The sequence below is a fragment of the Amphibalanus amphitrite genome, unplaced genomic scaffold (assembly GCF_019059575.1).
Source record: "Amphibalanus amphitrite isolate SeventyFive unplaced genomic scaffold, NRLGWU_Aamphi_draft 000044F_arrow, whole genome shotgun sequence".
Classification (NCBI taxonomy): domain Eukaryota; kingdom Metazoa; phylum Arthropoda; class Thecostraca; order Balanomorpha; family Balanidae; genus Amphibalanus; species Amphibalanus amphitrite.
In genome coordinates, this window is record NW_024881540.1 from 724,345 (window position 1) to 751,638 (window position 27,294).

The following is a 27,294-nucleotide window of genomic DNA, read 5'->3' on the forward strand; positions in this document are numbered from 1 at the left end:
GGGTCCCCACCTAACTTGCAGTTTGCTGCAGCACTGCTCCTACCCGTTTGCAACACGCCTGATAACAATTATTGATGCTCTCCCCCCCCATATTTATCAAATCAATGAATTTTTTAGAATGGTCAGTTATTTTTGTTTTGTTTTTCAGATAAGGGTTCTTCTGTCTTCAATGCAGCGCTGGATACTAGGTGCTGAATAAGTGTTTTGACAGCTTTGTGCAGTCCTAAGCACCGCCCTGAAGAACCATGTCAGGAAGCGATCTGGATAGGTTTATGCTGGCCTGCTCCGACCTCAATCAGCCAGCCAAATCACGGCTCTTTCAGAATCGTCCTGGACTCAAGGATATCAAGGTAAGTTGACCTGAGTTGCTCCCATGCATCAGTTGTCGCCTTGGGCTGATTGAATGATGCTTGAATGGGCTGATGGAGCACCTATATAATTTGTGCATAATTAAATGCCTATTTTAAAGGTATCTGAGTGCACTTGCAGTGTGAGATCTGTTAACTCAGCCGAGTTTACCCACAGGTATCATGTAGCAACCCGTATCCATGGTCTTTCTGCTGTGTGGACATTAAGCATTATTGCAGTTCCTGGTTTACATAAGGCTGTTTGACGATAGTCCGTGTTTCAGGTGCAGTCGCGACCGACCACGCAACCAGCGAGTTTCCAGACGAGTGTCAAGGCCCGCGACTGGTCGCAGCTGGATTTGGGGGACGCCTTTAGCCAGGCGGCACCGCCACAGCCGGCGCCGTCTCTGTCACCAGCGGCAGCCCCACAATCGGTACGTCCGGATGAAATCCTTCGGTTTGTGCCTTTTTATGCAACAATGCATTGTAGTAGTCAATTTTATAGTTGCGTTGTCCAGTTTTGCGTGATAACATCCTGTGCATCCATTTGTGATTTTCCTTTTTCCGTTTACAGGTCGATGTGAAAGCCGACTCTGACTGGGACGAGTTCGATGAGTTCCAGAGCTGCCCGCCACCTCCGGCGCCGGCGCTCTCCGCGCCGCTGTTAGCCCCGACCTCGCTGACTGGCTCGTCCGCCCTGGCGACCGCCTTTCTGCCCCCGGCAGCCGGCCTCAGTCAGAATGTACTCCAGAGCGGCCCGGTACCCAGCGACTTTGTCGCGCCGCCCAGCGCCGGGACTGGCTGGCCGCCGCAGGCGGAGCCCGTGGCAGCCGCCGCGTACACCCCTGTACCGGCCGTGCAACCTGCTGCCAAGCCCACACGATTTAGACAGGGCCTTGTTCCGTTTAACGCCTACCCCAAGCACGATGGATCGCTGCTGGACCAGTCGCCCGTGGCTGAAGAAAGCGCCCCTTCACCGTACGACGGGCGACGAGGGATCTACACTCAGGAAAAGGAGATTCGGCGTCTGCCGACGTCAGAGAGTTTACCGCCTTCCGGCGCTGCTGTCGATCAGCTGTTCGCCCAGAGTTGGTCACCTTTGACTTCAAATACTTCGAACAACACTGGACAGGGCTGGAACGAACCTGTCGCAATTGGAACACCGAACCTACTGGAGCTGGAGACACCCTCAAATCTGCCGCCTAGCGTCAGTTCTAATCAGAGCAACCCAGTCGCTGCCCCAGCCCCCAGTTTGGATGTTTTTGCTGGTTCCCAGGCTCCGGCGCCGGACAGCTTTTCGGCGCCGCTGGTGCCACTGCAGCTGGATCTGGGCGGTGTGTCGGTGTCGACCAAGCCCGAGGAGGCCGCTGACGAGGACTTTGGCGAGTTTGTGTCTGTGGAGCGTCCGTCGGCGAGCGGCGCGTCAAGTCGACACGGCTCGCTGCCCAGCCTGGACCTGCAGGTGGCGCCGGCGGCCGAGGCCGGTGAGGTGTCGCCACTGGAGCCGGACAGACGCGATACCGACGGAGAGCCGGCGGCCGCCAAGCCGGACAAATACGACAGCATCCGACAGGAGGTGGTGAGTAATGGCTGAGAGGCCGCTTTAACCAAACATAAAACATTGCCGACTGGTTTACTGATTGGTATGTTGTATTTGTCAACCGACGATGACACGCCAGCAGGAATATTGAATTTCGATACGCCTAGCTCATACAGTAATGGTTACAGCTCATGTAACCGAGGGAATTTCTTTTAGAGGAATTGGGTGAAACAGAGGACTCAGTAGCCGCTGATCTCGGCTTTTTCGGTGTATGTGCTCAGTTTCGTTCAAGTCATGTCAGATTCAAGTTTGGATTCGATTATGCTGTGAACACAAAATCGATATTGTCCCTCCTAGACTTATGACAAAATGGCTCTGAAAGAGTCGTCAGCACTGCGTGACATTGTTATTACGAGCGAGCGAGCGCAGCGAGCGAAGTGAGTCTTTTCAATATAACGGAAAAATCTCAGTATGAGCGGCCCGGCCCGGCCCGGCCCGGCCCGGCCTGTAACGCTTTTGAGAGGCTTATATCTCAGCAACCGCTGGACCGATTGGCCTGCGGTCTTTTTTGCTGGGTAGCCCCATCCCTTCTACCCCGTAATTGACTACTTTTGATACATCTCAGTGACCGTTTTGGCACGTGTCACGTGAAAAGTCAAGGGTGTTCAAGCTGTTTTGCAAAAGTAGGGGAGGGTGGGGCACATTCGTGCAAAAAATGGATGAATTCATATATCTGTTCTTTGGTTAGTGCAAAGGCAAAATTGTTGATTGTAGTATGGAAAGGAACTATTGCACATATTTTTCCTCTTTAAAACTTATCCTCTAAAGTTACCGCTTCTATTAGAAAAAATGACTTTTAATAACTCTTAACGTTTGCACGAAACTGCCCCAGGTATGGGGCACATTCGTGCATGGGGTGGGGCACTTCCGTGCACCCTGCAAAATTAAATGAATTACCGGGCATTGCCAGAAATTTACCAAAAGAAATGGGCAGGGGGTCATTTTACTTGATTCCTTTCCACAAGAATGCATTGCACAACGTATGTAGAAAGAATTGGCTGACCAACAAGAATGTGCCAACCGCCGGCCATCGACCCGCCTCCGTGACCTCTCCAAGGGTCACGTGAATTACTTGTAACGACGTCGCAAGCAGCCGAGACTGAGTCAGGCGAGCGTCGCTACTACAGATAAAGTCATAAATCGCAAAAACGAAAAAAATATGCAGGAATGTGCCCCTAGGCAGTGCGTGCACGAACCTGCCCCACAACACTATTTGTAATATAATTCAAAATTTCTTATTGAAAAAATGACAGTTTTCAACAAACAAGTTTGCAGCAGTTCCGTGAATAGAGTGAGCTTCTTCGGACCCAATTTTGAATTATTTTGTTTTTCAATTTCAATTTATTTTGCTCCACTAAATACCACATGGTGGGCTGTCACACCGGGAACCTTCCACTTTCCCTCCGAAACGAGCTAAGAGGTTGACGTGAAGACGTCATAGACGGGGTTTTGAGACGTGATAGACGTGACACGACGACATAAAAATGACGCATCAAAGTGACTATACGTTCATGCAACTTATACCTAGCGAATATGTGAAACAAATTTCAGGAGTGTCGCCATTGCGTTTTTTTCCATTGGAATAATTTACACGTCATTTTTTGAAGGAGGCGCCTAGCCCCTTCATGGGTAGCACTGCACCCCGTTTTTTAGGACATTTACCCATGAGCACCTCTTTGAAGTATCTCCACATGTTTTACGTACCCACAGTCGCATTTGGGCGAGGTGAATGACTCAGCTCGTTAATTCTGTGAGTCCCCCTCCCCCACTCCACAAATGGCTTCTCACCAGGCACCCGTTACAGACACGAACGCCCCTTCAGAGGGGCGATTTGTGTTTCAATGTTTACACTCATGAAAACCATGCCGACCTCCGAGCATGGTAGGCCCACTCGAATGTGAATGCTCCCGGCTTGTTGGTACAATGACCAAATTCAAGCTGGCGTGTTCTATGTTACATTGCACTTTGCACGTCAGTGTTGATTAACCCTCGCTTGGCGGGGGAGGTTGATGCAACCTCCATAAGGTTTTTCGTACGTAGCGGAAATGGCGGCGCGTAGGGCCGCCAAATTTGGCATATCCTATGGGGCATCCTTTAAGCACATTTTCTGAAAATTTCCTGCTTCAGTCCTGTCAGGCCATGTCACCAGGCCCCGAAATTGGTACGTTGCCAGGTTAAAATTTAAATAATAACAATATCAGAATAACACACACAGCCTTTTTGCAAATTGCGTAAACACGGTGGACGTAGCACCACTAAATTTCTGACACTTTTTAGGGCATCTATCTGACACATGTCTCGAGTATTTTTTTGTCCAGGTGACCTCAGGTCAGGTCACCAGGTCACGAAAACCCGTAAATCGTCAAATTAAGACCGAAATCACACTTATTTCACGTGTTTTAGCGATTTTTTTAAATTTATTCCTCCAAAATTCCAAATATTGACCTGAACTCACCAAACTTGTACGGACGTGAGAACTTTAGCGGGTCCCCTGTAATGCGTGGTTCACACCGGATCCGTAATGACGCCGTAACCGTTACGGACGTAATGAGCTAGAGATTTCTCAAGATTCCCCAAGCATTGTGACTTTTGTAGACGAAGTTGAAATGTGGCAACCAGTCGCCGTAAACTGGCAGCGTCCACCGTACTCGTTACGGAACGTAACAGAAGTTGGGAAAATTGAACTTTTCGGCTCGACCGGCCGCCGTAATGACTTTTATCGACATGTATCTCCAAAACGGTTTGACTGTTTGATGAGCGGTCTTCTTTGGGGAGGGGCTGCATCCTTTCTACCCTGAACTGTGCTATTGATATCACTCATGTGTGCCTGTTACAGCACGTGTCACGTGTACAGCACGTGTCACGTGCGACGAGAGAGGTTCCAAAAGAGCTCGTCATACCATAACTCGGGAACGGCTGAATGGAAACGGTTCAATATTTGTTTGTTGTTTTGGCTGGGTGCACACTACACATCCCGTGACCTTAGGACGATTTCGAATTGCCTCAGCGCGTGCGCACGTGCGCACCCCTTTTTCACATCTCGGGATTGGCTGTGCCAATCGCACCCATATTTGGTATGGTGAGTGACATCATGTTCATATGCAAATTGCACAGGTTGACAAAAGCATTGATCTGCACGTGCGCACGTGCGTGCCCCTTTTTCATATCTGGGGATCGGCTGGGCCGATCGCGTTCATATTTGGTGTGCTGAATGACACCATGTACATATGAAGATTGAACAGATCGGCAAAGGCATTGGTCTGCACGTGCGCGCGTGCGTACCCCTTTTTGGCATCTTGGGATCGGCTGGGCCGATAGCGCTCATAATAAGTATGCTGAATGACACCAAGTTTATTTGTAGATTGCACAGGTCAGCAAAAGCATTGATCTGCACGTGCGCACGTGCGCACCCCTTTTTCATATCTGGGGATCGGATGGGCCGAAAGTGCTTATATCAAGCATGCTGAATGATAACATGCTTATATGTAGAATTCACAAGTCGGCAAAGGTATTGATCGGCACGTGCGCACGTGCGCACCCCTTTTTCATATCTCGGGATCGGCTGGGCCGATAGCGCTCACATTTGGACTTTGGTATGCTGAATGACACTACGCATATAAAGTATGCAGATTGCAAAGGTCAGCGAGAGTATTGGTCGGCACATGCGCACGTGCCCACCCCTTCTCACATGTTGCGATTGATTGGGCTGGTCTGGGTAGCGGGTAGCGGTCTGCTCGTGTGCAAGTGCGGACCTTTCTACTTGAAAAATCGTATCAACTCGCCGACTGATTTTTAGGCATTATTTCATGTAGGTATGCCTTCAGTATGTCACAACCTACTATGTATCTCTTGAGTGACGTACATAAAATTCATGTTCCGTAATTACATTTCACTCGTTTATTTAAAGATGACATTTCCTTCGTAGGCCTAGCCTAGCCCTAATCATGTAGGTATGCTACAAGTCAAGTTCAAAGTCCACAAAATAAATTCCAATGCATAGATTCTCGTGCCACGTCTTTTATGCAGTTCTGAGTCAACTTCGCTGCCCATATTGCCCCTGCTAGACTTGATGCTTGGACGGACACTGCACCGCCTCTTCGCAAGCCAATTGAGCAAACTGTACGATGCGTACGTTGATCTTGCCCATGGATAGCAGCCATTCACGAGTGCAGAAAATGAACTTCAGCGTTGACCAGCATGGGCATGTTTTCTTGTTTATGCCAAAAAAGGATAACAGATTCTCTGTATAGTATCATGCCCACAATTGTAGTTAATTAACAATGATATGCCTCCATAAAATTATAAACCACTATGCAAAAGTGATAGGAATAAATTTAAGAAAAAGTTAGCAAAACCAATTAAAATTCTGACGCACCGATATTAAGAACAGCTCTTAGCTTTAGCCCATTTTTCGATTGTTTATAAGCAAAACAGTTTTGGCGCACTTGATTCGAAGGACGGCGCTCAACGCAATTCCCGGTGCACACCGAATCCGTAACGAATACGGCGTTACGTCGCCAAAAAATTGAACTACGCATGCGCGTTTTGTGCCCTCCACTTTCAAGATATTATTTAATCGCCGACGCATTCATTACGGCACGTAACGGTCATTACGGATCCGGTGTGAACCACGCATTAAACCACATTTCCGAGTCAGGATCACGAAAATGGATGATATGAGAAAAGTTTGGAAAGCCCACGAATATGACAAATTTGCGTTTTTATCAAGCATGACATCAGGTACAGTGTTGTCTCCTACAGTGAACGAAGGGCGGCAATGATAGACATATTTTCATAATTTACCTTTAGCTCGTGCAGTCACTCGTGTTCCCATAAATTGCTGAAAACGAATGTGCCCCATGCACGAATGTGCCCCACTCTCCCCTAGTGATTTTGAGAGGCTCATATCTCAGCAGCCGCTTGGGCGATTGACTTGCGGTAGTTTTTGTAGGGTAGCAGCATCCCTTCTACCAAAAATAGGATACTCTCGATGCATGTGGGTCACCCCCAGTGCACGTGCAAAATACAACAATAAGAGGTGTCAAATTTGTTCCCATTTTAATAACTTGGTAATTACTGGGGCGATTTCGATGAAACTTGGCACAAAGGTAGGCACCCACCAGGCAATGCATTCCCATGTGTGGCGGTTAAGGTGCTACTGCACGTGCGCACGTGCAGGGGGCGCTTCCAGATATCGAGAACGGCTGAGCCGATTGCGCTCAAATTTGGTACACGGTTGGGGACCAGTTAGTAAGGTGCCGTGCAAAAGTCAGTTTGGACCCCGTTCGCACGTGCGCACGTGCAGAATGCCGCTTCCAGATCTCAGGAACGGCCAGGCCGATTGCGTTCAAATTTGGTACACCGCTAGCGACCGGTTAGAAGGGTGCTTTGCGCGAGCCCTTTGGAAGCACCCTCTCGCCCTTCCGCACGTGCAGGGCTCACTATCTCGCTCGCTCGTTCTTCGCACAAAAGGCGTTTTACTGGTTTGTTAGCATTATGTGTGCAATTTTGTTACGAGCGAGCGAGCGCAGCGAGCGAAGCGAAGTCTTTTCAATATAACGGAAAAATCTCAGTATGAGCGGCCCGGCCCGGCCTGTAACGCTTTTGAGAGGCTTATATCTCAGCAACCGCTGGACCGAATGGCCTGCGGTCTTTTTTGCTGGGTAGCCCCATCCCTTCTACCCCGTAATTGACTACTTTTGATACATCTCAGTGACCGCCGTGGCACGTGCCACGTGAAAAGTCAAGGGTGTTCAAGCAGTTTTGCAAAAGTAGTGATTTTGAGAGGCCCATATCTCAGCAGCGGCTTGAGCGATTGTCTTGCGGTTATTTTTATAGGGTAGCTGCATCCCTTCTACCAAAGGTCGGATACTCTTCATCTATGTGAGTGACCCCCACTGCACGTGCAAAATACAACAATAAGAGGTGCCAAATTTGTTCCCATTTCAGTAACTCGGTAATTACTGGGGCGATTTCGCTGAAACTTGGCATACAGGTAGGCACCCACCAGGCAATGCATTCCCATGTGTTGCGGTTAGGGTGCTACTGCACGTGCGCACGTGCAGGGGGCGTTTCCAGATCTCGAGAACGGCTGGGCCGATTACGCTCAAATTTGGTACACGGTTGGGGACCGGTTAGTAGGGTGCCGTGCAAAAATCATTTTGGACCCCGTTTGCACGTGCGCACGTGCAGGATGCCGCTTCCAGATCTCAGGAACGGCTGGGCCGATTGCGTTCAAATTTGGTACACCGCTAGCGACCGGTTAGAAGGGTGCTTTGCGCAAGCCCGTTGGAAGTACCCTCTCGCCCTTCCGCACGTGCAGGGCTCACTATCTCGCTCGCTCGTTCTTCGCCCAAAAGGCGTTTTACTGGTAAGTATATTTATATTTCACAGTGGTTCCTGATGATCATGAGAATAACGTACCTACAGAAAGTATTTCCGATCGGGTGCAAAATGTGCGTCGCAGCGGCTTGTGTAAATGTGTAGCCTGCTGGGTCAAGACCGGTTGCGAATGTCCCCTGCGTTACCACGTCTGTTTGTGGTGCCGCCCCCAGATGAGCCCGCCGACGATGGCCCGGTCGGCGCTAGTGGCCGAGTGGCGCCGCTGTCTGCAGGCCTGCTACGAGCTCATTCAGGAGGGCGTGGCCCTGTTCGGCTCTGTGGACAGCCAGCGCACGTGCTCCGAGGTGGCTGGGTCACGCCAGGGGGCGCGCTATATGGACAGTGAGTACCGTACCGCTGAGCTCCGGGCTACCCAAGTGGACGGGGGATGGAAAGTTGCCGGACGGACATCTTGCCAAAAGAGCGTTCATGCGTTTTGGATTTCTGCAAAACGTCCCAGTTCCTATCGTGCTGACTCGTGCTCGTGTTACTTTGAACAGGGTGAGGGTGCGGGTCGATCGGGTGGCTAATGTAGATTGATTTAGTCAAGTACGACCTGCGCATAGTTTTTTCCCGCACAATGAGAAAAAATGCCATGCTGAACTGCATGTTGTGCTCGCTCTATGGTTGAGTTTTGACTTGCCGACACCGACCTGGAATGAACGGATAAGAAGACCGAGCGCACGGTTTGCTCTGCTGACAATGTCGGACATGTGCGGTTCAAATGTCAGCTTCGTGTCCAGCGTAACACCTACCAGTATGTTCAATAAGTAAGTTCCGTTTTGATATACTCGTTTGTTTTTTGGGCACATCTCAACCAAACATGGCCCACGGCTCGACGAACTACGCATCGTTCCCATCGCTTGGCCAAGTCCCGGATGACCGCACGGAAGCTTTGAGTGAGGGTCTTTTCGCCATACTGGTAAAAAGCAGACCCGAGTGCAGACCGGGAGCCGAACCTCCGGCCCCGGAAATTTTTCTTCATGTCTGCGAACATCCAATAGTCACTGCGTGCAACGTCTGGAGAGTAGGGATGGTGTTAGAGCACATCGATGCCCTCTGCCTGCAGGGCATCCCTCGCCACGAGGGCACGCACAGTGATGCAAATGGGGTTCACGAGTGGCCATAAATACGAAAAAGGCCCCAAATTCAAGTTCACTTAATCGAATTAATCGTAATATGGTCAGTCAGGCAAATGTTTGGGGTGTCTGAAAAAGCATGATTTTAATGTTTTTGTCAAAACTGGCCTCGTGTATGATTGTCAGAAGTCGAGACATTTTTGATGTCGTAAAATGACTGTCAGGTACTTGAAATTCAAGTGCCGCTAGCATGCGTTCATGTCATACAAACTGCAAAAATTATACATGAAAATGATCCCCGAAACCTGCTGCTTCTAATGCCACGTCATAAAAAGCCGTATCTATTTTGGTTTGGCGGTGAGCTAACTATTTGTAATCATGTTGCAACCGCAGTTTTTTACCAAAAATATTTGCTTTCAATTCACCTACAGCACTTCGCACAGTGTGTGCCCGTTAGTGCACCATATCATAGCATTCCCTAATCATTTCTGAGTCGCATAGTGAAAAAATTAAGGCGCTAGCACAGGGCTGACCGGCGCTACAGAAGTTTTCATCCGGCACGGTCTGGTGCCGCGGCGCAGCGGACGGCCCGGGCGGCCGCGCCGCCGCGCCGCCCGGACGCCGCGCGGCGGCACCCATCCGCCCACTGCGCGCCCACTGCGGCACCCGACCGCCCGGACAAAAACCTCTGTAGCGCCGGTCAGCCCTGTGCTAGCACCTTAATTCTTTCACGATGCGACTCAGAAATAATTGGGAAAGGCTATGGTATGGTGGACTAACGGGCACACACTGTGTTCAGTGCTGTAGGTGAAACGAAAGCATTTTTTTCTTAGTAAAAAACTGCGATTGCAACATGATGATAAATAGTCACATTACCGCCAAAGCGAATGAGATACGGCTATTTGTGACCCGTCATTAGAAGCAGAAGGCTTTGGAGATCATTCCCATGCATAATTTTTTTTTCAATTTGTACGAAATGAACGCAAACCAGCGGCGTTTGAACTTGCGAGTGTCTGACTGTCATTTTACGACCTAGAAAATGTCACGACTTCTGACGATTATACACGAGGCCGGTTTTGACAAAAACATGAAAACTGTGTGATTTCAGATGCCCCAAACATTTGTCTACTCGGCCATATCGCAATTAACTCGATTTGGTAAACTTGACTTTTGGGTATTTATGGCCACTCGTGAACCCCATTTGCATCACTGTGGCACGGTGAGGAGGCGCGCAATCCTGGTGGAGGATGAACCGACCACGGGCCTTCTCGGGGCGGCAACTGGCGATTACTAGCAGGAGATGGTCTCTAATGATCCTGGCGTAGGCTTATGTTTAGGCTTTCTGTTATCGCCTGGACAGTAATTTTTCTGTTGGCCATCACCATCTCCTCCACTTTGGCGACGTCAGTGGCTGTGACCATCGTCCTCAGCCTGCCTGCACGTGCCAGGTCGCGCACGCTCTCCCTCCCCTCCCCAAACTTTTTCTTCCGCTTCCGAACTGCGGAATCACTAAGAGCATGGCTCCCGTACACATTCACGAAGTTGGCTTTGAGTTGGCGTGGATGTCAGCCGCCGGCTAGCCCTGGATAGCTAGGAATCTTATCACTGAACGTTGGTCCTCCCCGGTGGCCGATGCCATTTCTAAAGCAGTCTAAAAAATGGTGTATTTTGATCTGCTCCATATCGTCACAGAAATGGAATAAGAAGCTGAAAATGCGGTCACTTCGACATAAAGGTCTGAATTCTAATCCCTGAAAAAATTACGTGCGTAGACCGCGTGAATTTTATGTAATTGCTCTCCGGAACTTACTTATTGAACGCACCTAGTATTTTTTTTTTGAGATATTGCGATTTTTATATTTCATCGTGACGTCACTTAGATCGGATCTGTGACGTAATGAAGGATTTACTTCATGCCAATGAGGGGGAAATTTGGCAGCAAATATATTTGCTTTCAAATATGACGCGGCTCATACAATAACAAAAGTGTCTCTGATAAGGCATTTTGTAGTTCTTCCAACTTAACGGGTGTCTACTAATTTTTGGCACAAAACTAAATGTCTTATAAATCACATATATTTTGCTCAAACGTCACCAAACTTCACACTTGGTTGGAAGCACTCATACTTAACGCTATCTGATCAGTGCAGGCTGCTGTTGACTCCTCGTCGCTCGGCACGGCGCACGCGCTCCGGGACCCTCTCCATCGTGGTGCGCGGCACCTCCTCTCGGATCGAACGAAGAACCCTCTGAATACGGTTCTTCAGCTGGACTTCTGATGCCGTTCTCCATCCGCCCTTGTAAACTTCCTGCTTGACGATGCCCCAGAAGTCCTCGATGGGGCGCAGCTGAGGCACGCAGGGCGGGTTTTCATCACGCGCAACAAACGGCACCCCAGCCTCCTCCAGAAGGGTGACCGTTTTCTTGGCATAGTGGGCCGCTGCCAGGTCTGGCCAAAAGATAAACCCACCATGAGGGTACTGTTCTCTCAAAAATGGGAAAAGTTTCTTCTGGAGACACTCTTGGCGGTAGAAGTCGCCCCCTACGTTGGTGCGGCTCGGGCAGATGACAGGGCTTGACACCCCCCTGGGAGAGATCGCCACCCAGACGAGAAGCTTTCTCGGGAACTTTCCCACAGGCCGGAATCTGACGTCATTCGGTACGTCTCCTCTAGGGCCAGCGTAGAAGCCGGAGTTTGCGGGCATATCACATCCTGAGAACGTAAAATAGCTCTCATCATCCATGACCACCTCCAGTTCGGCGTTCCTCGAGAACGACCCACGGGACAGCCGTCTTATCCGGGTCTTCTGCCGCTTTTCTTGCTCAGGAGTGACCTCGGGCACCTTGATCCCTTTCGTATACTTTATGTTGTTATCATGAAGGATTTTCGCCACATACTGATGAGATACGCCAAAACGCCGGGCCAGCACGCGCAGGGATGTTCCAACGCGTCCCTTGGCGGCATTCAAAAGAAGGCGCTTCTTCTGGGGCCCAAGTTTGGAGGGTTTTGCGCCAGCTTTCCCTTTACCGGCGTGCTTTCTGCTACCCCTTGTCTCAATGTTCTTTAATATACGGTAGGCAGTTTTTCTCGACACTCCTGCTACCTCCAGCCGTGACACAAGCTCGCTTTTTGGTAGGAAATGGTGTTCTTTGGCAAAATTGGCCACAAATTCACGAACCTGCGTTTTAGTCAAAGTCTCCATGATAAGTGAATATTGCACGAAAATAAAATAAAAATGTTGTGGCAAGTGCACAATTGTTAGGTCTTCATATGCAAATAATTTCAGTGACATTGGGTGACGTTAGTGTAAATAAAAATAAATCAAACTTTTGTGCCAAAAATTAGTAGACACCCGTTATTCGTAAAACAGGTTCTGGCGTTCAAACGGCTGATGACGTCATCAGAGCGCCGTTAATGGTGAAGAGATAGGGCCTTAGCTAAGGCCCACTTTTCAAATAAAGGGAACGAATTTCTTTAACACCACGAAGCTGAGGATATTGCGACCAGGATATAGGGGAAGCCGGGGGAAGCCCGGCATAGTAAGCTCTTTTTCATTTTTATTACATACCATACGTGCTGTATAAAATGTTGATATCCTGTTAGCTAGCTAAGTTCATTGGCCGTGTCTTCCCAAAAATTCGGTTTCGTGGAATAAGTATAAGGTTGAGAAAATCGAGTTTTAAAAAAGTGTTGATTTTTCTGGGGTAAGCCCGGCATAGGGGTAACGCCGGCCACCTCCCCAGCGCTTTACAACGAGTTGATGAAACCATTATGTGTCTTCCAAATATTAACGGAAAGTGAAATATTAAGGTACTGATTAGCTCTGGACATCTTAGAGTTTATGTCACTACTGGTATTTTAGCTAGCGTCTACCACATATACAGTACAGGTCGATGAAAATCGTGATGCAAAATTGACAAAAAATGTGTATTTCAAAACTCCTTAAAATTTATTTTTCTTTTTACCCTAATGCATCATATTGCATATCATTCGACTCGGCTGATGAAGAAGAACACAACGACACCATTTTTGAAGCTCTAGCTTCATTGTCTGTCGCGTTATCGGCCAAAACGTAGTTTGACCCTAGTTGACCTTAAGTGACATGACTGGCTTTGTCTATGATAACATGCTTATTTTCGAAATTTATCTTTGATCTAGGTGTAAACCAATTCTGCTCAGTAACTATTATCTCATGGAAAATAGTGGTTTAGTGGCATTGCTCTCGGTTGGGGGTAAGCTTGGCCACTCGCCCGGGGTTACCCCAATGTGCTAATTTTTATTTTAGAACAGCGATATTCGAAAAAATGTCATACTTAAGCCAGCCTGCCTCGTCACCCCTCACTACAAACACTTAAACGGTCCTTACATAACATTCGTATAAATATTAGTACTGTATGGTATAACATTAACAGTGCAACATATCTCACTTTTTAGCTAAAAACCCTTAAAATATCATTTTTGCGCTATAACTTTAACAATATGCAATTTTTGTTAGCCTTAACTTTTTTGCTGGCGTGGTCCAATATCAAAATTTATCGATAACCCCACCCAATTTACAGTGAAACTAATAAATTTCCACAATTATCACTGAATCCACGCCGCGGCAAAAACCCGACATTTGAAAACCAGCGTGGGTTCAAGGTTAGGGAATTGCGAGAGCAAGATATGCCAACCAAGCGCGATTTGGTAGCCGAGATCTGCGGTGTCGGCCGGGCGTAAAGTTTTTCCTTCACCACACAGTTGTTGCGCAAACTGCCAAAGTTCCTGCCAGGATATCATAATCCGGGAGTGAAAGAGGGATAAAGTTTCAGCCCCCGTAGGTTCAATGATTCGTTTACATAAGCCCATCTGCTTATCAGGCCATAAGGTAGGTAAAGAATCTGAGTCGAAAAGGGACTGGCCAAAACACAGACCCCGAAATATCACGTTCTTTTGTTTATTTGTTAAGTTAAGTTATACAAAATTTTGAAATGCGGTTACACGATTACGGTTCAAAGGGTATAACACATTTTTTTTTGTTTTGTTAAAGTCACAACATTGCAAACAAAAGGATTTACCAAGGCGATCACGTGACCGAAGATATAGTGGGGGTTGGAACAAACGCTTGAAGGGTTTAAATCTTTGTCTATATGGGTTCCTTGATTAAATTGAGGAATCGCGAATCGTTCCCTGATGTACAAATTTTTGTGTGTAGAATTTTTTCCCCCTCCAGCAAAAATTATATGGTTTAGCCTGGGCCCTATTTCGCTGCCGTCGCAGTACTCCGTCTTGGAACTCCGTCCAGGGCTCCCCCAAATTAATCCGACCTATCTGTGGTAATTATCTTGATGCCGTTCTCCAAGGGCCACGATTTAAAAGACGTCACGAGTCAACTCCCTTGCCAAGGTCAACACTGAGCAATCATAAGAAATAAATGACGTCACTGGTGGAAGTCCATGATGCTTACCAAATTATGGGCGTACTGACGGGCGTAACAATTGTCGCGGAAATAAAAGTTACGTGACTGTTCCTCGTTATTCGATACGTACAAGTCACAACTGCAATTTGGACGAATCTCGATGAGATGACTGATAGACACCGACATACACCTTCATGAACTAGACAGGTAAGGAGATACCTAACTGATTTCCGTGGAATACTTAGGTATCCCTAACCATGGAGACCAAGGATATGCAAGGAAGTATAAGATTGATGCTAGCCGGAGAGGAGGTATGTTGCAGCACTTCTATGTGCTTCTAACTCTCTGATACGTCGGAACCTGCTTGGACTGGGATAGTTCCTCGTTGAAAGGAAATAATTTAAGGTAGTTGAGCAAATAGAACGCCATAAGACGCCCAACAGAGAGGTGAGTTCGTTCAGAAGACAGAGAGTCAGACAGGGGCGAGGGAGCACCCCGCTGAAGGTGAGTGGTAAATACGAAGATGATAGAGGATAAGGCGAAGGAAGCAATACCGCCGGGATGAGGTGAGTCCACCGTCGGAAGGATGGCAGCATGTATCATTCATGACGCTAACGCGCTTGAACACACATCTGCAGGATAGAATTCCACGGCGTCGGATAAAATTGCAGGATAGATTCAGTCATGGAGTCTTCGAGTCACACCGGTCAATGATTCAAAGGCGCCACTTGCGGGTGCCATGACTGCATGAGAGTACTGAGTAGGTACCTGTCTATGAGCCCAGTGAGACTGCGGTCGTCGGGGCGGCAGGGGTTGTGTCCACCGGTTCGTTAGGTGAAAACGTGTAAGACGGTCTCTCACAGAAGGGCTGCAAGGGTCAGTAACTAACGTCCGGCCGCGGGATTTTAGTAGGGAAACTGAGACGTGCCGTGAGCGGCAGGAGAGAGAGAGAACCAATCACACCTGTCGACGAACGCTAATAACCAGTCGCTACACCGCGTCGTACCTTTAGACAAGTAATCCGGGTCGAGTGATGTAAGGTTCTAGGCTAAATGGGCCGAGAGGGGCCAAAGGAGGGTGCTAGGACGGGCACCAAGGGATCCAAGGTTACAGTGGGGCGCAATAAGTCGTTGTGAGGTATGATTGAGACAAGAATTATATTTTTTTAATCCCCCTTACATTTAACACGGAATCCAAAAAAAAAACACTTACGTTTATGGCACTTCTATGCACCGCTGGAGGGAGTAGATTTATCGTTGGGAGGGACCGAGAGGTCAACTCGGAAGGAAATTCATCGTAGCGGGATGGGTGTTGTATGAAAGGAAGTGTGCGTCGGTGAAAGATTGATGTACGCGTCGGTAGAATAAGGACCAGCGGGAGATTTGACCCTCAGCATAAAGGTGACCTTAAACTGGGGCATAATCTATTGTTCTTTCGAGACAAAGGAGGAAAACCAGAAGGATTGATTCGTATTTTATCCTAATCAGACGGTGGCTAAGGGCTGACCCTTAAACGGGAGGCATCAAAATTATTGATAGGGGGAGACTTCCACATCCCAAAATTCCTTACGATGCAGACACCATCCCAGGCAGGAAGACTATATGTTGACAAGCGACGAGCCAGCCTCATTATAAATATTGTTTGTGACGAAGCCCAGGCACAAGGAACGGTGGCGGAAGGGAATCGATCAGCTTGAAACCAACGGACCGATCATCACTTGGAAATGGGTGTGTAATTACGTTTGAACAAGAGAAAAATCAAACAGCAAGAGAGTCAACGAGTTAATCAACAATTTGTGGATCTACCAGCCTAAAACACTCACCTGAGGTTGTTCCAGAGCACGGCGCAGGTCGGCAACCATCTCGGCAAGAAAAACACCCCCGATGAAAAAATTTTATTATTAAACAAATTTTTTTTTGAAAACATACTCCCCACCGCTTCCGGACCCCCAGGGGGCATCATCACATTCGATGTGAGGATGCCCCCCAGGGGGTCCGGAAGCGGTGGGGAGTATGTTTTCAAAAGAATTATTGTTTAATAAAATTTCGTTCATCGGGGGTGTTTTTCTTTCCGAGATGGTTGCCGACCCGCGCCGTGCTCTGGAACAACCTCAGGTGAGTGTTTTCGGCTGGTAGATCCACAAATTGTTGATTAACTAGTTGACTCTCTTGCTGTTTGATTTTTTTTTCTTGTTCAAAGGTAATTACACACCCATTTCCAATTGCTGATCGGTCCGTTGGTTTCAAGCTGACCGATTCCTTTCCGCCACCGTTCCTTGAGCCTGGGGCTCGTCACAAACAATATTTATAATGAGGCTGGCTTGTCGCTTGTCAACATATAGTCTTCACTGCCTAGGATGGTATCTGTCTCATAAGGAATTTAGGACACGGAAGTCTCCCCAAAGCATATAATTTTGATGTCTCCCTTGAGGACATAACCTGAAGCCACCATCTAATACCTGATAGCTACCCACCATTCTCTCTCCCTTTCTTATGCCTATCATCCCAAAGATAATCGAGTACATCCCCATTTAATGTCGCCCTCAATGCTGAGATTAGATCTCCCGCTGGTCCTTACACTATATGACGCATACCTCAATCTCCCTCAGACTCACTCTCTTTGTCATACCTCTCTCATCCCACTACAATAAATTTGATCCCGCGTCGACCTCTCAGTCCCTCCCAGCAATTGTTCTAACTCCCTCCAGCGGTACATATTAGGGACAATAAACGCAATTTGTTCAATAGACTCCGTGATTAGTGTAAATTTCATCTAAGCTTACTCTTACCTCCCAACGACTTATCGCGCCCCATTCCAACATTGGAATTGTGTGTGCTCTTCCTAGCACCTCTTGGGCTCCCTGGCCCAATATCCTCGAACACCTACATCACTTGACCCTGATTACTTGTCTAAAGGTGCAACGCAGGTAGCGATTACATTATTAGCGTTCGTCGATGGGTGTGATTGGTTCAATCAATCTCTGCCGGCCCACTCTCTTCGAACACCTACATCATTTGACCCCGATTACTTGTCTAAAGATCGACGCGGGTAGCGTCAGTTATTAGCGTTCCTCGGTGGCTTATGATTGGTCCGTCAACCTCTGCCGCTCACGGCACATCTCTGTTTCCCTACTAAAACCCCGCGGCCGGACGTTGGTTACTGACCCTTGCAGCCCTTCTGTGAGAGACCGTCTTACGCGTTTTCACCTAACGAACCGGTGGACACAAGCCTGCTACCCCGACGACCGCAGTCTCACCGGGCTCATAGACAGGTACCTACTCCGTACTCTCATGCAGTCATGGCACCCGCAAGTGGCGCCTTTGAATCATTGACCGGTGTGACTCGAAGACTCCATGACTGAATCTATCCTACAATTTTATCCGACGCCGTGGAATCCTGTCCTGCAGATGTGTGTTCAAGCGCGTTAGCGTCATGAGTGATACATGCTGCGATCCTTTCCGACGGTGGACTTACCTCACCTCATCCTGGCGGAATTACCCCTTCGCCTCAATCTATCACCTTCGTATTTTGTCACTCACCTTCGGCGGAGTGCTCCCTCGTCCTGTCTCTCTGACTCACCTCTCAGCTTGGGCGTCTTATGGCGTTCTTTGTTCTGATATCTGCCTAACATATTTACTTACTTACTCCGTGACGTGAGACAGTCCAATCCTAGAAGACTTAGACGTATCAGCAGAGTCAAAAACACATGAAAGTGTTGCAACATACCTCCTCTTCGGCTAGCATCCATCCTTAGATCTTTCCTCCTTTTGTAATTCCGGTTTCAATAGCTATCGACCACTTCAGGGTCACTCCTTCTGTATCTCCTTACCTGTCTGACCCGTAGAATCCCTTCAGTCCATGTGCGCACCGCTGCGCGGTACGAATCAATTGTTACCCGCGACCCGAACAAAAAAAAAAAAAAAAATCATTGGATAGAGAAATCTGCGCCGCCAAATACTCAGACCATCTACTACTCCTTTCATCTACACGATATTTACGCCTATCAGCCGAAACGTCTCTACCGTAGCTTACTATATTCACTCAGTGACGTCATATTTCTAGGAGATTGCCAGTTTCATACTTGTTGATCGATAATGACGTCATAAGATCCTGTCGCCTGTGGGTTAGTACATCCTGACCTCTCATCGTTCAACCTTGGAGACGCTAACTTTGATCGGAATTTCAACTCGACTATTCTGAGTGTTGTCTGTGATTTAATGAAGTAATTCTCAGTAGTGCCCAATCATTTGTGATCATGAATATTTTTATGTGGATTGTTGTCTGGCGTCCCTCGCCACGTTGTCGCAAATTTCTCTGGGGACATAAGTATTTGCATCAAGGGAATTCTAAGGTAGTGCGCCGGATTAGTCTCAATTTGGCATTTGGGTTTAAAGACAATCCAAATCATGTGATTTCATGTTATGCCACTGAACCGATTTTTAGAATCAATTTCATAATGCAGATTTTTATTGACATACTGGTCCAGATGATTTATTTAATTTGCAACGGACAATCAACTTGTGATGTTCTAATTTAAGGTAGCTCGGTTTACCGATTGCTATGGTGTTGAAGGTATACAGATTTGGCAAATTTGGTATCCAATTATTCAAATGGGGGACATCAGCAATGGGAAATGGCTATATCAAATCAGAGACAGGAGCAGTAAATTTCAATAAGCTAATGGGGAACTGACCATTGGAGAATGATGCTAATTTTTAATCTAAATTGATGGCTCGGCAAAGACTGGTGTAATCAATAGTACGCTCATTGCCATTTCTCCAGTGTTAATGGTAATTTGATTTATTTACCTAGTGGGTACTTTTGCTGGCAAACCTGCTATTATAATTTCAGTCAAGGTAGCTGTCCAGGATAGAGGACAATCCGATAGACAGCCCTTCGTTGTATCTGTTCCGCCATCTGACAAAGTTTGTCATGTTCAATGATGCCTTATAAATTTCAATTCCAGGATATCCCTTTTAAGTGAAACCGCACTTTACTGAAACAGTTTTGCTGGCATCCAAGGCCAGATATGAGATTAGTGTGACCTGAGGGGTCAGTGGTCATTGACATTGAAATTCCATGTTCAATAGATCATGTCAATAGAAAGAGATCAACTAACGGATGTTACTGGGAATAATATGACTTGAATTGTTGCATGTTACTGATTTATCATCTGAATTCATTAATTTCAGCGGGTCCCTCCAAAACTTTGTAAGTACAGTTGTCAGTAGCTTTTCACACCACGTTTGACATGAGATGACTGTTCTCCTAGGCTTGGGGTGGCAATGTCAAAGTTTTAGTGATGCGCGCTCAATCATAACACAATTAATTCTCCATTCCTGCCTTTAGCCTATAATTGTCTGCTAATCTGAGTCGGTAGCATGCCTCGCGAGGTAGAGTTTGGTTTCGACTGACAAAGGGACACCAGTTTCTCCCAGAATTAGACCGTAGAGTTGTTCACCAAGATTTGCTAAAATTTGATCATATGCGACTGCTGTCTATTTCTCCCCTTTTTGACCACCCGCAATTTTGTCCGTCTTTTCTACTGAGGTCATCGTGGGTCAATCGTTAAAAGAAGGGTTCGTCCAGCTGTCTTAACAGATAATTTGTTTCTCTCAGCAGGTCCATATTGGTGCATTGTTCGCGGTGCAGCTGAGGGCCGGTGACCAGCGCTCTTTCCGATCCAGCGGCGAGGGACCGGGCCGTACTCACTACTCGTGAGATTCAACTGCCCTTGCCGTTGGCCTTATCTGGGTTAAATTAACATGACGGTCACTTTGCCTGCTAGTTAAATGAGTTATCACGCCTTACTTGAAAGGTTTCGACAAATTGAACGTATTCCAATGCAATGATCACTAAATATTATTTAGATCATTTGAGAATGTGCCCTGTGATCAAAAGCTATCTTGTTTGATTCCTTCATTTGTTAGATGTTGAAACGAAGATGAAACTCAGACCTTTGGTTCGTTGTTGGTCTGAATCCTTTAAAACAAAAGATATTTCATCGAATCTACATACACAAGATTGGTAAATTAAGCCAACGTGGAGGGTTTGGTGATAAGCATCCTTAAATGCTTGTAATTATGGGCTTGGCGGTGACATGACCTTGTTCCAACCTGACCGGCGACTATTCTAACTCATCGACGCTTTTGGCGCCGCCTAGTGGATGTAGTTGTAGGTTATACGGGCTAGGTGGCAGTAGAGTGCCACGCATCTAATTCGTACCAAAAGCTTTCATTTATGGGGTCGATCTTTGTAAAGACTGAATTAAAACGTTTTGCTTCGACATCCTCCTCCCTCTTTATCTCTCTCTCTTTATCTCTCTCTCTCTCTCTCTCTCTCTCTCTCTCTCTCTCCCTCTCTCTCTCTCTCTCTTTCTCTCTCTCTCTCTTTCGCTCACTCACTCTCTCGCTTACTCACTCTCTCGCTCACTCACCTTCTCGCTCTCTCTCTCTCTCTCTCTCTCTCTCTCTCTCTCTCTCTCTCTCTCTCTCTCTCTCTCTCTCTCTCTCTCTCTCTCTCTCACTATGATCATTCACATTCGCTCTCTCACTCACCCACTCATTTCAGTCAGTCACACGCAATTGCGTGTCGACACGAGGGACCTCTTGCGGCAGTTTAGGGAACCAGCTTGGTCTATTTCACGCTAGGCGGCACTGCTAGTACTGTCAGCTGCATCTGAGCGCTGTCGGAGTTTGCACCGAAGGCATTAGACCTTGTAGGTGGCGCTAGTGGTGCTACCGTTGGTGCGTCAATTGACCTGTTAATTGTTTAAGGTCATGTTAAGGTCAAGGGTCATACATTTTTCATTTCGCGCGGACTACAATCGCTCAGTTTTTAGTAAAACTCACGGGGCCCAACATACTACCAAAATTAATCACAAATTACTTCAAGGAACGGGTGGGCGTGGTCATGTTCACGATCCCGGTGTTAACTAACTCGAGTGGGTTGGAAGTGTAGGCAAATGCTGCCCGGCGGCATAATGCGTGGTGTGACCGTGCACGTTACATGGTTCCTGTCAATTAATTGGGGTCTGCAGACTGTTCAGTAATCCGATCTGAACAAAACGGTCCTTATCATACCTGAATGGTGATTAATGGGCGGTGATAATTTCTCGCTTCCCTCCGTAACCAACTCTAGTTGTGTACAACCAGGGTGACATTTTCACGTCATATTGAACGGTAACTCTCTTGACGTTTATGATTAAATTGTCTCAAATGATGCATCAACTTAACAACCGTGGCATTTGTACGTTAATCTTTGATATGCCTCGAAGGGAGCGAGCATCGACATCTGTTAAATACCGATAATGCTAGGAGAGAAAGGAAATTGATGGACATATTCCGAACAGCGATCAATTTATAACGATTGAAATGGCGATTCAGCTTGGCTTCGTCTATATAAACTCGAGTCACGAAACGGCTCAAGGCTGATTTAATAACGAACCGGAAGGCGATTCAGTTTCCCCATGTTCTTGTTCTGGCGCTGGGCTGCCGAAGGAGCAGAATAATGTTTAACGTTTACGATGTTTTACTCTCCTTATCCAATTGTGACTGTAACACTAGATTGATAATGGATTGAAACGCTGGTCTACCGGGTCCAAACTAGTTAGATTATGAAACAGCTTATGCTGACCTACTAGCAAAAAAAAAACGAATTTGTGGTGGTCGCGTCGTGAGGGCGTGTCATTGCGTTTACGTTGATTCGTGATCAGATCGCCGCGGTGTAGTCCCGTTGAGCCTGTGATGTGATGCCGGCGTACGGTCGTGTGGTCGACGTGACAACTTAAAGATAATTACGTTAGCGGTCTCTGTGAATCCGAATCAGCAACATATCCGGAGTAACCCTCCCTTCTTTCCCAGACAGATTATTGAATTTTCACGCTATATTTACAAACGGACGATACAATGCTGGTCATTTTCAACCGGTGTACCACGATCGGTTGTCAGCTCGCCAATGCCAACTTAGCCTTAAATCTAATCCTAACGCCCTAACTGCAGAGAACTTAATTACAAACCATCGCGAATTGAACCGTCATGACGTCATCTGACGTAGTTTGACGCGTCAATAGTGACCAGCGCCCCAAAAATGACACCACCTGACCTGTTCCCCTCCCCTCATACATTGAATCCCACACCTCACTGCGGCCAGACCGCGCGCGCGATGGCCGACGGATAGCGCTCCCCCAATACCAATGTAATGGTGAGCCATTAGCCTACACTGACCATTACTGACCCGCCCTGGCTGTCCCTCTAACCCCTCTGTCTATCCCATAGACAAGGCCGGACCAGTCAGGCCCATTAGCCCCTTCCCGCCTTTACAAACAGACGCCCCACTGCCGCGCTGCTCGGTCGGGAGCGGAATGTAGCGACCATCTGCCCTCCCCTTCCCAGTCGAGTAACACTCCCACGATGTTAAATCCATTACCCTCTAATGGTGGCTCAGGTTAGACCCCAGGGAGTGGCATTTGTAATCCAGATCAGAGACATCCGATGGGTGAATGGGAGGTTGAATTGTCCATGACGGGGAGGCAGTCTTGATGAGGCGGACAGATGAGATGACTCACTTGACAGTGTTTGATGATTGCTGTCCACTCCAGTTGAGGTCCGGTGCAGTGATGATCCGATCAGCAGAGAGGCCGCTCCGGCCGAAGCCGGGCGGGGCGGTGTCCCGCGCCGAGTCCCGAGGCGTTCTGTCCCTGGTGGTCGGCCTCCGATGGTCGGTCTCGGGTCTGTCTGTCACTCGTGGTCTGATCCCGTAGTCTGTTCCCCTCTCTCCTTCTCCGCTGAGTTTTGTTCGCCTGTGATTTCCGGGCCGGAGGTTCCGGGCGTCGCCGGGCCTCCCCGACCGGGGCAGAAAATTGGCGACATCCCGTCTCGCATCCGGAGTCGAGACCGTCGTCCTCCTCCTCCATTCCGCCGGAACGTGACGTCTTCCTCACTAGCACGGCTCATCCGTCTCAGCTGTCTCCTGCCGGATGACGTTTTCACACTCGATTTTCGCCGGATGTCGGTCCCTGCCTGTGCCGGACGCGGCGTTTTTCGCACTAGCCAGCACCGGAGGGCAGGTGGTTCCGACTGCGCCGCGTTCGTCGGCGGTAGCTGCGCCGGCCCGGATGGGTGTGTTTGTACTCCACCCTTCGGCGAGCCTTTGATCTTCGCTTAATGGTGACCGGCCGACGGGTCGGGGGATCGTATGGTCGACTCCCTCCCCACGCCGGCTCAGCGCCGCGGCAGGCAGTGCGATCGTCCTTACGTATAGAGTGTGAGAGATGTCCTTTTTGACGTACGGAGAAAAAAAATGTCACAGCTTCCAGCTGTTACATTTTCAGGCTTCTTCTTTTAATTGTGCCCCCACAATTAAGGATGGGCTTGTTCTGCATGGTAGTCGGCTGGCCTTCTTCGTCTGCCTTGGCTAGGACGTTGACGTCCTATGCCTCCCTGCGATGCGAGGGTGCTGTTTCTGGACTCCATGGGTAACGTCTTCTCGATCCTCCGACAGCTGGTTGTGGTGCCGCCATCCCCCCCGAGGTCAGTCCCCTTGCCACCATTTGCCCTAACCTAGCTTACACCCTAACCATCCCATTAGTGACACTTCCCCCTTTCGGTATTCCATCCCCCGAGTTAATTACAGCAGGTCATGTCCTAATCGTTTTCCCCAACATTCGTAAGGTGGTTGCCTGACAAGCCCGGTAACGAGTAAGCACAACACATCTGTTTAAGTACTACACACCATCAGATATCTACCCCTACATAAAACCTAATGACACACCACGCGCATATTGTCACATCGGTACATACGTCGCTCCATGTTGGTACGACGGCCCGTTGTGGCTCTCTGGTAGCCACTTGGATGAGATGTCTTGGGCCTTCCCCCCGTTCGCCGCCTGGCGTGACCCCCTAGGTTGCTCGTGTCCAGGCCGGGGTCGGTCGTCGTAGTCGTGTAGTCCGCTTTGTTGGCGTCAGGGCATCGGGCGTTTTTAGAGCAACGCCTCTGCCAACGCCTTGGTCGATCTGGTTCCCTCCATGGTTGGGTGCTGTTGTCGTGAAGTCCGGTGGCGGTAACCCGCGAGGGTGCTCTGGAGCTGCACGCCTCAACGCCACAGTGGTAACGTTGCTTGCTCCGGTACCTGGAACAAAAGAAGGGGGAGGGTGCTTCTTGGGTCGAAGGGGGGAAGGGGGAAAGTTTCAGGCGGTTGGACACGACCCTTGGAGTGGGTAGGATGGGGTGTGGAATGGTTGTTGGGCAGGATTGGTGTTACTGGGGTCTGTTGTTCGGCCTCCATGGAGCACATCAACTCTCCGTACCTCCCCTTGGTGACCACGCCTTTGTTTCTGTATTGCAGTCATCTGGGTGGCCTGTTTTCTGTTTCACCAGCTGCTCCGTGCGTTCCCGACAGCTGGATTCATTCATCTGCCCCGCATGCCTCGAACTTCTGGTTTCCATGAATTCCTTTCGGTGTTAGTGCGACTTATACCGGTCTTCGAATTGGTTTGTTGCAGGTCAGCTCAACACGATGTTCGATGGTTCAATGACACCAAGTCCTCAACTTCATGAAGGCGCTCTTGATGTTCATCGATGTGTATTGCAGCTGTTTCTCTTGATCCAAGTCGAGCGTCTTGGTGCCCAGAATCTTCGGATCCATATTTCCTTCATCCTCTTTCCCGCTTAGCCAGACATCTGAGTGTTTTGTTCGCTGACACCACGACTTCTTGACTTCTTAACAGTTGGTGGTCTTGATATTTGGTCTTCGACGTCTCCTCCTTGGGTGGTGGGGAGTTTAGGTGAGTCTTCTGCTGGTGGCTGATTTTTTTTTTCCACGGCTTGTCTCGACTCAAAGGCTGATGGCGCCGCTGGCCGGCTGGATTTTCTCTCGAGGCTCGGTTGGATATTCCTTCGTTACTGCTTGGTCGACTTCTCCACTTCTCGGAGTGATGTTTCCTCCTGGAACAATCCATCTTGGTCCCTCCTTCTCCGACACCGGTTAGGTGGAGGCCGCCGCTTTCTTCTAGAGTGTCGCCTCCTTCCGTTCTCCAGGATGATTTTGTTGGCTACAGAGATTCAAAGCTTTCTACTGACCGCTCGACGATGATGCTGTTTTTCGGACGAAACTAACTCCGACGATGGCGTCACGGTGAAGTTCGGCGTATGGAAAGGCGTCATGTCTTCTTATGTACTCCTAACTCGAATTTTACTGCTGTTTCTCTGGTGACCGGTTATCATATGACCTGAGGCGGACCGAAGAGCCACGCCCGCGACTTGGGAAGACTGGCTGTTGATGATGTCTGACGAGCAACGCGAGAATCAGTGCCGGTTTCCTTTGGACCTCCTTTCGGCGGGAGTACTTTATACGTCGGTCCGTGTCTCGTGCTGATGATGTAGCGAGGTGGTGGGCTTTCGTGACCAGGTTAGCTGTTTTCTTCTCAGGCTGCCTTCGATCACCTCTGATTGAGATTCCCGTAGATCCTGGTGTTGTTTCCTGTGGAGGTTGAAGGAAAGTTGCGTCCATTCGTCACGCTGATCCCCCTGCGAACGATGATGTCAGTCTCCCTGATGCTGTTGATCTCTCGGGAGGTATTCGAAGGCTCGGTGCCGCGGGCGGTGGTAATTGTAGCACATATTCAGAGTAAGTCCCTCTCTCGCCTGGCTTGGTTGTATTTGTTGAACCCCTGCGGTCTTGAGGTCCGGTACGTCGCCATTCCTGTCCGATTGCTTGGCTTTGCTCTGATCGACTTGCTCTTGGCACGTAGACTTCTCCCTTTCACCGTACTCAACGCCAGGTCAGTTTTTGTTGTGGAGTTTGGAACCGTAAGATTAGCGTAGCATGGCTGGTGTGTTTCCTCCCGCTCTTCTTGATCTCCCCCTCAGATTTTCCCGTTGCTCGCTGGAGGCAGGCTTTGCTCTTCGCGTTCCAGTCGTCCCGACGGCGCAGGCTTCTTCTCAGGTTCCTCCTCCCGCGTTTGGAAAAACTGCCACGATCTTTCCGACCACTTGTCGCTGCGAATTCGGGAACCTTCTTGTGTAGCAGCTCAGGACCTCCCCTTCCCGGTGGCTGGCTCCCACTGCTTCTTCTTCATCTGCCATTTCACTTCATTGTCAAATGTCTTGCATTTCCTGCACCCTTGATCTTGATCTTGTTGTGATCTGGGCTAAACCAGTAACACATGCTTGCGCATGTACGAGCTGGATCCTTGTGATCAGATTGCTGCTCCTCTCGAACCTCTAGATGTTATCTTGTCTTTGTTTCTTCGTAGTGCAGTGTCTCCTCTAATCTCCTTTACCATTGATCTTGTTCCTTTCCGGGCGGCTTCTCGATAGGTGCGACTCTGCTGATTGCATGTTGTATTTTGTGACTGCAGTTCCTCTTGAACAACTGGATCCAGTTTTGTCCCTTTGACCGCAAACTTCTTGAGATGTCGTGATGGTTCTTCATCTTCTTCAGTCTTCCTTCTCCCCCTCCTGGCTCAGTGAGGTGTAGAATTGCTGAT

At 48.5% G+C, this 27,294-nt stretch overlaps 1 protein-coding gene across 8 annotated transcripts in view; it reads left to right on the forward strand.

Annotated features, from left to right (window-relative positions):
- LOC122377426 (BCL-6 corepressor-like protein 1) overlaps positions 1–27,294 on the forward strand; it is a 49,860-nt gene that overhangs the window by 10,490 nt on the left and 12,076 nt on the right. For all 8 annotated transcript variants that reach the window (XM_043357441.1, XM_043357445.1, XM_043357444.1 and 5 more), the window contains 4 exons: positions 149–350; positions 632–781; positions 922–1,926; positions 8,502–8,670. In XM_043357441.1, coding sequence (XP_043213376.1) covers positions 246–350; positions 632–781; positions 922–1,926; positions 8,502–8,670 — 1,429 coding nt within the window. In that variant the 5' untranslated portion in view covers positions 149–245. The remainder of the gene's footprint in view (positions 1–148; positions 351–631; positions 782–921; positions 1,927–8,501; positions 8,671–27,294) is intronic.